Source organism: Schistocerca gregaria, chromosome 9 (assembly GCF_023897955.1).
Source record: "Schistocerca gregaria isolate iqSchGreg1 chromosome 9, iqSchGreg1.2, whole genome shotgun sequence".
In the NCBI taxonomy this organism is placed as follows: Eukaryota; Metazoa; Arthropoda; class Insecta; order Orthoptera; family Acrididae; genus Schistocerca; species Schistocerca gregaria.
Window position 1 is genome coordinate 234,786,951 of NC_064928.1, and position 14,530 is coordinate 234,801,480.

Below are 14,530 nucleotides of genomic sequence, written 5' to 3' on the forward strand. Positions count from 1 at the left end.
CTTAAACGGATGTTTTACGACGTCCGCCCCGAGCAGATGCAACGAACAAAAGCGAACAAAATGAGATTAAAAAAAATAAAGGAACTGAACTATAGTACTGCCACCTTCCACTTGCGTGGGGTTATTGCATGGCAGAGTCGAACATGGCGTTATTCACATTAATGTGAATGGACTTGTAGATTCGTCATTTAAAGTGGTTTAGGAATACCACTACCGAAGCACCAGTGTGTAATAAAACTGCAGAACTCTGTTTACGAATAACCTCGTCTTTTATTTCTATAACAATAACAAGTAGGGAGTGATTTGCTTTGAAGCTCGGAGACGATAATAGTGGTATACAATGACAAACATTTTCACAAGATTGGAATGAGAATGTAGACTATGGAACACTGGGAGGGTTTGTTTGTACTGTCAGGGTCGCCAGCCGCCATAGCTGGACTGCTGTGTCACGACCTCTTGAGCTTGCCGCCCTCCTGGAACAGCGCCGAGAGGACCTTCCTGGTGAGGAGGTACACAGCTGAGGACGCGGCAGCGGCGGCCAGCAGGACGAGTGCGATGACGTCGAGCATCCAGCGCTGGAACCAGTGGAGGTCCAGCGACGCGCAGCGCATGTGGGGCGCCCCCTGGTGCCTCAGGGCGTACTCCGTCCACCAGACGGCCGTCTCCAGGGCTGTCTGCGGCCGGTCCCGGTAGATGGCAGACAGCCGCTTCATGCGCTGCTCGTAGCTGGCGGCACAAACAGGTTTTGGTTCACAACCGTGTTATCGGCAGTAGTTATTTAAAAACATGGAAACAGTATGAACAACATATCCAAACTGTCACACTACAGTTCAGTGATTGCTACTCAAATGTTACTTCCTTCACCCTCTACCCTTCGTTCTGGACAACTTGGAACTATGTGCCAGTTGCAATTTCTTTTCATTTGTTACTACTCAAATATTATTTCGTTCCCCTTTTTTCCTTCATTCTGGACAACTGGGAACCATGTGCCAGTTGCAGTTTCTTGTAATTACTCTCATTTTATTCCTTCCTTATTCTTTCAACTTTACTTCATTTTCGTTTCCTTTTACCTAGTTGGCTGGCTCTGAGCACTATGGGACTTAACATCTATGGTCATGAGCCCCCTAGAACTTAGAACCACTTAGACCTAACTAACCTAAGGACATTACACAACACCCAGTCATCACGAGGCAGAGAAAATCCCTAACCCCACCGGGAATCGAACGCGGAAACCTGGGCGTGGGAAGCGAGAACGCTACTGCATGAGCACGAGCTGCGGTCTTTTACATAGTTCAGACTATTTCCTACTTGTTCTCTTACTGCTACTGCTACGGATTTCTTACAATTTTGACATTTTGCTCCTAAAGCTATATCTTTCTGCAACGCCATCTGTTTTTCTGTTGTGAATGTCATCGAAATATCAGCTTAACGGTTCAAATGGCTCTGAGCATTATGAGACTTAACATCTGAGGTCATCAGTCTCCCAGAACTTAGAACTACTTAAACCTAACTAACCTAAGGACATCATACACATCCATGCCCAAGGCAGGATTGGAACCTGTGACCATAGCGGTCGCACAGTTCCAGACTGTAGTGCCTAGAAGCGCTCAGCCACAATGGCCGGCTCAGCTTAATGTGTGCTATCACGTATCAGTACCACCCAAAGGGTGTCCAGTGTTTGCGTTTAGCGCCAATTGCAGTCACATGGGATCTGGCTGACCCAGTGGTGCGTGTATGCTGAGCCATACCCCCAGCAGCTCTGTACTTCAAGTTCGCTCTGCCGTCACAATACAGGAAACCCAGCAGTAGTGTCTCAGGCAACTCGTTCTCAGAGCCTCTTCAGTGTGGGAAACCACGCAGACATGGCTCAAACATCATCATTGTTTCTGTTTTATGAACTGAACTCTGTTTCTTGCTCCACAATGTGATTGAGTCCTTCTTCTTCTAGAGAACATAATTCAATAAATCTTTTATCTACTGTGATAATCTGTTCTCTAATCAGTTTTGATTTCAGCTTTCCTCCAACGACAGTTGCTGCTCCACTCTGTAGCCCACCTATCTTTACCACTGTGCACAAAGTCGTGTAAGATGATAAGAACTATGCCCCTTACATGAAGTTATTAAAGATCACCGAAATCGCGATTAGCAAACAGTAGGGCTGAACAAAAATGACTAACAAGGCACAATGCATCTTGGAGAGGGTATAGCATGGTCGTATTGGAACAATTAATGTCAGGTGATGGTTTTAAAGTAATTCACGTGGCATGAAAACTTTGTGGAAACGCGTCGATTTACTGGAGGCTAGTTTATCCCAGGGAAGTATTCAGAGTTGACTGTAGGTGGGTGGCGGTGTGCGGCTGGGGAGCAGCGAAGGGAAGTGACAATAGGCAGCTTAGGGCGGCTCAAATTCTGAGAAAGTGGTAACGGGGTGCGACCTCCAGCTGCCTTAAGATGAGTGACAGTGAGCTGGTGATTGATCCCATGCTGGTGTACTGGGGAGCAGACAGAGAACTTGTATGCCTGTTGATAAATGTCTGCTATCCCATTTTCAGTGGAACATGCGAGAAAGCCGTGCAAAGCTATGGTGGAGCGGTCAACAGACGCCAAAATATGCGTGTTCGTGACTATAGCAACCTGAATTCATGGTCTGCAGAGTCTGAAGTAAATCAAGTGAAGAGCGACAGAATGAAATACGCTGGCCTCTGATGGGAATGTAGGACCAAGGAATTTGAAGCACTCTTCTGGGAGTCAGAATTCCGGAAAAATTGGTGTTTTGTGCAGATGCTAACCTTGATGGGTGGCCTGGGAGGAGCTAAATGGCAGAAGTTGAAAGGAAGGGAAATTTTGTGGGAATTTGTTCACTTCTCAGAGCAAGCACTTTTCGGCACTGGGAAGCGATGCAAAATTAATGCGACTTACACTGTAATTGGCGTAAGTGATTTTGCTGGAGGGGAAACCAAGGCGAAGAGTGGACTGGCAAAAGCCTCCGTAGAGGTTTTCTGTTCCCAGCTTGCCTAGACTGCAGATGCGGCGCTCTTTTCTCAGCTTGCCTGAGAGAGAGTGAGCATCTCTGCAGTTTAGGACTTAGCAAAAGGAACAATTGAGCTTGGAGATATAAAGTTTCCGTTCAGCTGCGTACTGAGCAAGATAGCTAGGAGTGAATAGAGGAGCGCAGCCTTGCAGCACCAGGAGACCAGCCGATGTCCGCACAATGCCGCTGACCCGCCATGCTGAATTTGGTGATATTGCGCCCGCTCCGGCTTGAGTTAATTTTTGCATCACATCGCCAAAGTTTCCACGAGGGTTTCATGAGCCATGTACTGTAGAATTCTTCTCGCACTTTGCATTACGCATGGGTCAGCCGATAGGAATTAATTTTGATTTATCGTGCTTTACTCCATGTAAAGGCAATTTATTCCCACTGCCTGTTAGGAGAGTCATGATTGAAGGTCATGAGTTAAAATAAATTTGTGATAATCGACTGTACCTGTTTTCAATCAAGTAGTTGAAATCCCAAGCCACTTTCTTAATTCATTTTATGTTTAACATTTGCATCTGGTGTTCAATAGCTGAATATAACATCAATGTGACCCCTTTTTAATTAAAATGGATCAATTCTGAATCAATTAATGTCAACACTGCCCCCACAGGTCAATCAGGAGTCACAGGGCCTTATTACTTTCATTGCGTTATCCGATATTGCTGCAGTTTTGCACTCTCTGTTGATCTGTTAGTCAATTAGCTGGGATGAACACACGCCAAAACCAGATAAGTGACAAGTGGGGTGTCACAGTCGTACATAACATAATGAACCAAGACTGCAAAATACTGATACAGATTATAGAATGGGAAACCCGATAGAACGAGACCATCTGGAAGATGAGCTATGAAATGAAATGAAATGAAATAAGCATGTGGCATTGTTGTCCAGGTGGCCCCATCCGCAGAAGTTCAGCTGGCGAGTACAAGTCTTATTTTAGTCGACCCACAATGGGCAACTTGCTTGCCGGTAATGAGGATGAAATGATGATGAGGACAACACAACACCCTGTTCAGAGCGGAGAAAAATCTCCACCCTGGCGGGGAATCAAATTCGGGCCCACTGCATGGGAGGCGAGCACGTAACCACCCAGCTAAGCAGGAGCACATCTGCTATGATTCTCGAGAAATGTAGGAACACGCAAAGATGTACTGACTCTACGATCTATCTAAGAAGATAGGTTAAAGAACTCAAAGCCTATGTTTATACACACACCAAGAAAAGTTTTGCATCACCTCGGTTCCGAGAGTTCCGGAACATGTACAGAAAATTAGAATAGAGGTCAACATAAACGTAATTTGCGCCCTTTTTATTGCTCATGGAAACCACACATTGCATGTTGTACCACCATACAGCGAGACCTTCGCAGGTGGTGATTCAAATTACTGTACACACCGCTACCTCTAATCCTCAGTAGTACGTCCTCTTACATTGATGCGTCTGTATTCGATGTGGCATACTGTCCACAAGTTCATCAAGCCACTGTTGGTCCAAATTGTCCCACTCTTCAACGGCGATTCAGCGTAGATTCCTCAGAGTAGTTGGTGAGGCACGTCATCCATAAACAGTCCTTTTCAATCTATCCCAGGAATGTTTGATAGTGTTCATGTCTGGAGAACATGCTGGCCACTCTAGTCGAGAGACGTCGTTATCCTGAAGGAAGTCATTCAAAAGATGTGCACGATAGGGGCGGGAATTGTCGTCCATGAAGACGAATGCTTCGCCAATATACTGCCGATATGGTTGCACTATCGGTCAGAGGATGGCATTCACGTATCGAAAAAGCCGTTACGGCGCCTTTCATCACCACCAGCGGCGCACGTCGGCCCCACACGAAAACAGTAAAGGACCTCGCTGCATTCGCTTGATAGTGTGTCTAAGGCGTTCACACTGACCAGGTTGGCTCCAAACACGTCTCCGATGATGGTATGTTTGAAGGCATATGCGACACTCATCGGGGAAGAGAAGGTGATGCCAATCCTAAGCGGTCCATTCGGCATGTCGTTGGACCCATCTGCACCGCGCTGCATGGTGTCGTGGTTGTAAAGGTGGACCTCGCCACGGATGTCGGGAGTGAAGTTGCTCATCATGCAGCCCATTGCGCACAGTTTGAGTCATAATACGACGTCCTTTGGCTGCACGAAAAGCATTCAATGTGGTGACGTTGCTGTCAGGATTCCTCCGAGCCATAATCCGTAGGTAGCGGTCTTCCACTGCAGTAGTAATCCTTGGGCGGCCTGAGCGACGCATGTCATCGATAGTTCCTGTCTCTCTGTATATCGTCCATGTCCGAACAACATCGCTTTGGTTCACTTCGAGATGGCTGGACACTTTGTTGTTGAGAGCGCATCCTGGCAATGTCTAACTTCGGTATTGACCGTCTAGGCACGGTTGAATTACACGCAATACGAGCCGTGTACCTCCTCCCTGGTGGAATGACTGGAACTGATCGGCTGTCGGAACCCCTGCATCTAATAGACGCTGCTCATGCATGGTTGGTTACATCTTTGGGCGGGTTTAGTGACATCTCTGCACAGTTAAAGGGATGGTGTCTGTGATACAATATCCACAGTGGACGTCTATCTTCAGGAGTTCTGGGAACTGGGGTGATGCAAAACTTTTTTTGATGTGTGTAGTATTTATAGATCTTGAGAGCTGTTGAACATGTTAACTGGAATACACTTAAGGTGGCAGGGAAAAACACAGGGAAGTAAAAAGTTATTCATAAATTGTATCGAAACCAGACTGCAGTTGTAAGCGTCCAAGGATATGAAATTGTAGCAATCGTTGAGAATAGAACGAGGCGGTGTTGTGACCTTCGCCGATGTTACTCAATCTGTATATTGAGCAAGCAATAAAAGAATCCATGGAAAAATTTGGAAATGGAATGTATTAAAAGGGGGAATTAATAAAACCTTTGAAGTTTGCCAGTGACATGGTAATCCTGTCAGAGACAGCATCTGCATCTACATCTACATTTATACCCCGCAAGCCACCCAACGGTGTGTGGCGGAGGGCACTTTACATGCCACTGCTATGACCTCCCTTTCCTGTTCCAGTCGCGTATAGTTCGCGGGAAGAACGACTGTCTGAAAGCCTCCGTGCGCGCTCTAATCTCTCTAATTTTACACTCGTGATCTCCTCGGGAGGTATAAGTAGGGGGAAGAAATAATTTCGATACCTCATCCAAAAACACACCCTCTCGAAACCTGGCGAGCAAGCTACACCGCGATGCAGAGCGCCGCTCTTGCAGATTTTGTTAAACATCTCCGTAACGCTATCACGCTTACCAAATAACCCTGTGACGAAACGCGCCGCTCTTCTTTGGATCTTCTCTATCTCCTCCGTCAAACCGATCTGGTACGGATCCCACACTGATGAGCAATACTCAAGTATAGGTCGAACGAGTGTTTTGTAAGCCACCTCCTTTGTTGATGGACTATATTTTCTAAGGACTCTCCCAATGAATCTCAACCTGGTACCCGCCTTACCAACAATTAATTTTATATGATAATTACACTTCAAATCGTTCCGCACGCATACTCCCAGATATTTTACAGAACTAACTGCTACCAGTGTTTGTTCCGCTACCATATAATCATACAATAAAGGATCCTTCTTTCTATGTATTCGCAATACATTACATTTGTCTATGTTAAGGGTCAGTTGCCACTCCCTGCACCAAGTGCCTATCCGCTGCAGATCTTCCTGCATTTCGCTACAATTTTCTAATGCTGCAGCTTCTCTGTATACTACAGCATCATCCGCGAAAAGCCACACGGAACTTCCGACACTATCTACTAGGTCATTTATATATATTGTGAAAAGCAATAGTCCCGTAACACTCCCCTGTGGCACACCAGAGGTCACTTTAACGTCTATAGACGTCTCTCCATTGACAACAACATGCTGCGTTCTGTTTGCTAAAAACTCTCAATGCAGCCACACAGCTGGTCTGATATTCCGTAGGCTCTTACTTTGTTTATCAGGCGACAGTGCGGAACTGTATCGAACGCCTTCCGGAAGTCAAGGAGAATGGCGTCTACCTGGGAGCCTGTATCTAATATTTTCTAGGTCTCATGAACAAATAAAGCGAGTTGGGTCTCACACGATCGCTGTTTCCGGAATCCATGTTGACTCCTACAGAGTAGATTCTGTGTTTCCTAAAACGACATGATACGCGAGCAAAAAACATGTTCTAAAATTCTACAATAGATCGACGTCAGATATATAGGTCTATAGTTTCGTGCATCTGCTGGACGACCCTTCTTGAAGACTGGGACTACCTGTGCTCTGTTCCAATCATTTGGGACCTTCCGTTCCTCAAGAGACTTGCGGTACACGGCTGTTATAAGGGGGGCAAGTTCTTTCGTATATTCTGTGTAGAATCGAATTGGTATCCCGTCAGGTCCAGTGGACTTTCCGCTGTTGAGTGATTCCAGTTGCTTTTCTATTCCTTGGACACTTATTTCGATGTCAGTCATTTTCTCGTTTGTGCGAGGATTTAGAGGTTTAGCAAAGGACTCCCAAAAGTAATTGAATGGAACGATCAGTGCGTTGAAAAGACACGTAAAGCAAAAGTAATGGAAGGCAGAATTACATAAGGTTACGCACAAGGAATTGTCGAGCTCGACGTCCAGAGTGGGATAAACGGCTCTGAGCAATGTGGGACTTAACATCTGACGTCATCAGTCCCCTAGAACTCGGAACTACTTAAACCTAACCAACCTAAGGACATCACACACATCCATGCCCGAGGCAGTGTTCGAACCTGCGATCGTAGCAGTCGCTGGGTTCCGGACTGAGCGCCTGAACCGCTCTGCCACAGCGGCCGGCCCAGACTGTGAAGGATTAAGGTATGTCTAACAGCAGCCGTGTCATCTTGTGGGTTGTGGCGTCATGAAGATGTGGCACAGAGGTGTACGCGGTCAGCTCACTTCTCAGGGTCCGGGCCGAGGTGCCGCTACTATTCGGTCAAGCAACCCCTCAGTTGGTATCGAGAGGCTGAGTGCACCCCACAAAAGCCCCCACCCCCACAGGAAAAATTCCTTGTCAGTTTCGGGAGTGGAACACGGGTCCTCTGTGTGCTAGCCATCTGTGCTGACCTCTCAGTTATGGAGTTGGGCATGGAGGTATTAGATTAGGAAACAGGATAGTAAAACTTGCAGAGAAGTTTCGCAATTTTAGTAGCAGAATAACAGATAAAGGTCGAAGAAGAGAGGATATAAAATGTGTATTGGTTTTAGGAAAAAAAACATTTCTGATGAAGAGGAATTTGTTAACAGAATGAGATTTTCACTCTGCAGCGGAGTGTGCGGTGATATGAAACTTCCTGGCAGATTAAAACTGTGTGCCCGACCGAGACTCGAACTCGGGACCTTTGCCTACTAAGGTAGGAGACGAGGTACTGGCAGAAGTAAAGCTGTGAGTACCGGGCGTGAGTCTTGCTTCGGTAGCTCAGATGGTAGAGCACTTGCCCGCGAAAGGCAAAGATCCCGAGTTCGAGTCTCGGTCGGGCACACAGTTTTAATCTGCCAGGAAGTTTCAGGAATTTGTTAACATCGAACATAAAGTTCTGAAGGTATTTGGAGTCTAGACTTGAACAGTAGTGAAACGTGGAATATAAACTGGTTAGACAAGAAGAGTATAGAAGCTATTCACAGAAGAATACTGAAGATTAGATCTTTTCTTTGAGTAACTAATGTGGAGGTACTAAATTTTCGTTGAGGAATTTTGGTTTAATACCATGTTATAATGCGTTCTATTTGTGTTCCTTGATATGCAGTTTATAACGTATATATTTTTTACTTCCATATTTCCTTTCTATTTTCTGAGTCCTTTTATTTATAGCACATTTTCCTAATTAATATTCGCCGTTTAACACACTTATACTTTTTGAACATCAATAATTGACAAATGTCGAGGTGGAAAAAGTTTCGTGCATTTTTTGAGTTAGAGAAAACATTACGTTTGTCTGCTGAGGTCATAAAGATTATGTACTTTCTGTCTGTTCCGAGAGATTGACTTGTATTTCTGCACATGCTAAATTTTCAGACAGAAGTACAGAATCGTCTACAAATACCAGGCAGTTTAGTTCCATACCCTGTTTCTGTCAGTTTAACTGGTTATACTTAATATTCTTTTACTTTTTCATTCTAATTCCTTTTAATCTTTCATTTCAGTTTATTACTTTTAATAATACACAGTTAAAAATGACTGGACATCAGCAATAATCTCGTTTTACATCTATATTTATATTGCAGAGCTTAAAAGTTTCGCACCCTTACAACGCCTTGAGACCGTTTCTGACCACCCAGTATAGATAAACTGTGTTAATATTTGTGACAACAATTTATGTGTAACTTGCACATAATATACTGTAAAATTATGACATTAGTTGTAATGGCAATGGCAGGGACTTAATATGATGTTAATTCTGAAACTGATTGCTAGATTAGAGCATAATCTTTGACAGTGCAGTACGGTTGCAATACGGTCATTGGCGGAGTCGAGAGTAGTCATCGAGATCAGTAGAGGTGGAAGTGGTAGAAGGAGGGAACGGACTGTACTATACCATCGCCTCTTCTGTGTCAGTACTTCTCACACACCTTCAGCCACACCTCAATGCATTCCTCCATCCCTACAGCTAATGTTTGCAGTCATCCTTTCTAAACATCCAACTTCTCTGCATACAGCTGTCTATTTCGATCCTACTGCACTACAAAATCCCTACATCTTCACACCCAGTACAACCATTCATACCTGGTGGTCGATCCTGCAATGTTACACACTTTGTAACTTGTTCTGTTCAGCATTAATCGTTTCTAAGCTTGTAAATTCGTCTTCCACAGTCAAGTTACACAAGCACACTGAAATGCATCAACTTTCCGCTAAGTATCCAAATTATCTCGGACACCTCGTTTACTAACCTTCCTGAATGATACTGACAACGGGTTGAAACTACTAATCAGCAAAATTAACTGTGGAGTAAGCACGACGTTGATGAAGTGAATGTAATTTATCAGTTCGTCGCTTTCTCGGCGTGTTGCACTAGTAAAAATCTCTCGGGTTTCCAGCAGAGTGTGTTCATCGAAATGGCACGACGTTTCGTCGAGTGTGACTCCTATCAACATCTTCGCCACCATATGTCACGCCATTTCTGTGGACTCACTCATCTGGAAACCAGAAAACTTGGGCATGATTCTGGTCTTTTTCCCACACCTTTCATCATTCCACACAATTTTAAGACAGCGGTATGCACATATTGTTGGTTGAAGTGGTTCCTTCTGGCTACGTTATGTGGCACATGCACCGTTGCTTTATTGCTTTGTTCATCTTATTGTTTTTTGTTGGTCATGCGGCCCACTAATATCTGTTAACTCTAATACATTTCCACAATTCGTTGAACATAAAAATGAGCTGCTATATAAATAGCAGTGTGGGGATAATTAGTCCACACTGAAAGCAGAGGTGGAAGAAACCCATCTGCAATAATGTTACAAATGATTGTCACTTTTAATCGGTGGCAGTCAATATTTTTATCCGTTGCCCACTTTTGTGTCTCTACATCTACATCTACCTACATCTACATGGTTACTCCGCAATTCACACTTAAGTGCCTGGCAGAGGGTTCATCGAACCATTTTCATACTACTTCTGTACCACTCTACTCTCGAATGGCGCGTGGGAAAAAGGAACACCTAAATCTTTCTGTCCGAACTCTGATTTCTCTTATTTTATTATGATGACCATATCTCCCTACGTAGGTGGGTGTCAACAAAATATTTTCGCATTCGGAACAGAAAGTTGGTGACTGAAATTTCGTAAACAGATCTCGCCAAAAAGAAAACTGCCTTTGTTCGAGTGACTGCCACCCCAACTCATTGACACTCTCACCCCAATTCTGCGATAACACGAAACGGGCAGCCCTTCTTTGCACTTTTTCGATGTCCTCCGTCAATCCCACCTAGTAAGGATCCCACACCGCGCAGCAATATTCCAACAGAGGACGGACAAGTGTAGTGTAGGCTGTCTCTTTAGTAGATTTGTCGCATCTTCTAAGTGTTCTGACAACAAAGCGCAGTCTTTGTTTCGCCTTCCCCACAGTATTATCTATGTGGTCTTTCCCATTTAAGTTGCTCGTAATTGTAATTACAAGGTATTTAATCTCTGTTGTCCGCTCCCGGTAGCTGAGTAGTCAGCGCGACACAATGTCAATCCTAAGGGCAAGGGTTCGATTCCCTGCTGGGTCGGAGATTTTTTTTCACTCACGGACTGGGTGTTGTGTTGTCCTAATCATCATCATTTCATCCCCGTCGTCGCGCAAGTCGCCGATGTGGCGTCAAATCGAAAGACTTGAACCCGGTGAATGGTCTACCTAACGGGAGGCCCTAGTCACACGACGTTTACAGTTTAGTCTCTGTTAGCAGCAAAATTTTCTAAACGGCTACTGGGTTCCTCAAAACCTCAGTAATGATCATTTATGAAGTAGCAACGCAACGTTACTTTATGAAGTTCATAAAGCGGATATACAGCGAGTTAAAGCATATAATAATGATCACTTACCAAATAATTTGTGTAAAAATGTTATGAAAAGATAATGAAAATGTTTTTGTAATCGCTACCGTCTATCACACAACAGGAAAGCTTCCGAGCCCCCTGGTGGGCGGTAGGGATCCGGTTGGCTGTCACCGCTTTCATTTAACTGCCAACAATGGAGGCGCTGCCACAGCCAATTTTGTAATTTTATTTTTTTGTTTGCTTCGACTTACTTTCTAGGGTGGAGTAACCGAGAGCATTACTCTGCGTTTTTGCTGAGATTAGCCCAGTATATGTTGTTGTTGTTGTTTTTGTTGTGGTCTTCAGTCCTGAGAGTGGTTTGATGCAGCTCTCCATTCTACTCTATCCTGTGCAAGCTTCTTCATCTCCCAGAACCTACTACAACCTACATCTTTCTGAATCTGCTTGATGTATTCATCTCTTGGTCTCCTTCTACGATTTTTAACCTCCACCCTGCCCTCAAATACTAAATTGGTGATCCCTTGATGCCACAGAACATGTCCTACCAACCGATCCCTTCTTCTAGTCAAGTTGTGCCACAAACTCCTCTTCTCCCCCTATTCTGTAGCACCACATTTCGAAAGCTTCTATTCTCTTCTTGTCCAAACTATTTATCGTCCATGTTTCACTTCCAAACATGGCTACACTCCATACAAATACTTCCATAAACGACTTCCTGACACTTAAATCTATACTCGATGTTAAAAAATTTCTCTTCTTCAGAAACGCTTTCCTTGCCATTGCCAGTCTACATTTTATATCGTCTCTACTTGGACCATCATCAGTTATTTTACTCCCCAAATAGCAAAACTCCTTTACTACTTTAAGTGTCACGTTTCCTAATCTAATTCCCTCAGTATCACCCGACTTAATTCGACTACATTCCATTATCCTCGTTTTGCTTTTGTTGATGTTCATCTTATATCCCCCTTTCAAGCCACTGTCAATTCCGTTCAACTGCTCTTCCAAGTCCTTTGCTGTCTCTGTCAGAATTACAATGTCATCGGCGAACCTCAAAGTTTTTATTTCTAATCCTTGGATTTTAATACCTACTCCGAATTTTTCTTTTGTTTCCTTTACTCCTTGCTCAATATACAGACTGAATAACATCAGGGAGAGGCTACAACCCTGTCTCACTCCCTTCCCAACCACTAATTCCCTTTCATGCCCCTCGACTCTTACAACTGCCATCTGGTTTCTGTACAAATTGTAAATAGCCTTTCGCTCCCTGTATTTTACCCCTGCCACCTTCAGAATTTGAAAGAGTATTCCAGTCAACATTGTCAAAAGCTTTCTCTGAGTCTAAAAGGCTAGAAACCTAGGTTTGCCTTTCCTTAATCTCACTTCTAAGATAAGTCGTAGGGTCAGTATTGCCTCACGTGTTCGAATACTTTGATGGAATCCAATCTGATCTTCCCCGAGGTCGGCTTCTACTAGTTTTTCCATTCGTCTGTAAAGACTTCGCGTTAGTATTTTGCAGCAGTGACTTATTAAACTGATAGTTCGGTGATTTTCACATCTGTCAATACCTGCTTTCTTTGGGATTGGAATTATTACATTCTTCTTGAAGTCTTAGGGTATTTCACCTGTCTCATACATCTTGCTCACCAGATGGTATAGTTTGGTCAGGACTGGCTCTACCAAGGCTGTCAGTATATGTATATGTATATTTTGGTATTCTTAATTCCCATTGTTTCGCTAATACCCCGTCGCAGATTTGTGATGTGTGAAATTTGTATGATTCTACCGCAGCGTCTGTTCCGCAGTGTTGCGACCGTGTGTACTGTAGAGTCAACTTTCAGGCAAGAAATGTGTTTGTAGAGTACTGAATGATACATTCTCATCACTTAACATGCCACACTGTGACTACACAATGGTTACTTATTTACACTCGCATTCATTCCAGGTGCCTTTCCAGAGGGTTGAGATGAGAGCAATACCAGTTATTGCCCTCGTATGATGTTACAGAACATCAACATATGTATATACAATGAACTTACAGGTTTCTGTTTGAATTTGACAAGCAGAAGGCAGCATTTGCTCTCAGTTCATACGAGTCTACCAGGCTGAGCCGTGCCCTCTCCCAACTACGCGTTTTAATGAACTTCGCTGTCTATCTGTGTTTGGTTTCATGCCCTTGTCGCGGTGACGTCGTGGTTCTTCTTCCTTCCACGTGTGGCAACAGTGATGTGTATCGATATTTGCGCCGTGTACCATCTTTTGTTTGGTGCATAGAGTTTCCGGCAAGGGGGTCTGGAGTGAGTCGGTCTGTTGTTGGCGGACGAGGGAAGTTATCTCCACTCGGTGCAGTCGGCTGGGGCCGCTGGCAACCCCTGTGCAGTCTCGGAGCGTGTGTGGAACTGTCCGATCGCTACGAGCTTCGTGGTTCACCGACCCAAACGTCAGAGTTGAGTAGTGGTTTCAACAACCCAAGCCACGTCTATTCATGTTATGGTGGTTCGCTTCGGTGGTTTGCGTGGGTGTGGTTCTCCGGCGAGCAACACCGAGCGGTTCTACTGCAGAGATTTAGCCGCCATGCGGTGCAATTAAGTATTTTGGTCGATCATAGCTAACACTTGGTTCGAGAATCATGAAAGAAGGTTGTATACATAGAAGAGTCCTGTTGAGTATCAGATAGATTATATAAATGTAAGACAGAGATTTAGGAACCAGGTTTTAAATTGTAAGACATTTCCAGGGGCAGATGTGGACTCTGACCACAATATATTGGTTATGAACTGTATATTAAAACTGAAGAAACTGCAAAAAGGTGGGAATTTAATGAGTTGGGACCTTGATAAACTGAAAGAACCAGAGGTTGTACAGAGTTTCAGGGAGAGCATAAGGGAGCAATTGACAGGAATGGGGGAAAGAAATACAGTAGAAGAAGAATGGGTAGCTCTGAGGGATAAAGTAGTGAAAGCAGCAGAG

General features: G+C 44.3%; 1 protein-coding gene across 1 annotated transcript in view; it reads right to left on the reverse strand.

The window, feature by feature from the left end:
* Nucleotides 1–246: 246 nt before the first annotated feature.
* Nucleotides 247–14,530, reverse strand: part of LOC126291811 (UDP-glucosyltransferase 2-like) — a 151,401-nt gene continuing 137,117 nt past the window's right edge. The window contains exon 5 of the mRNA XM_049985507.1: nt 247–726. Within this exon, the coding sequence (XP_049841464.1) occupies nt 447–726 (280 nt within the window). The 3' untranslated portion in view covers nt 247–446. The remainder of the gene's footprint in view (nt 727–14,530) is intronic.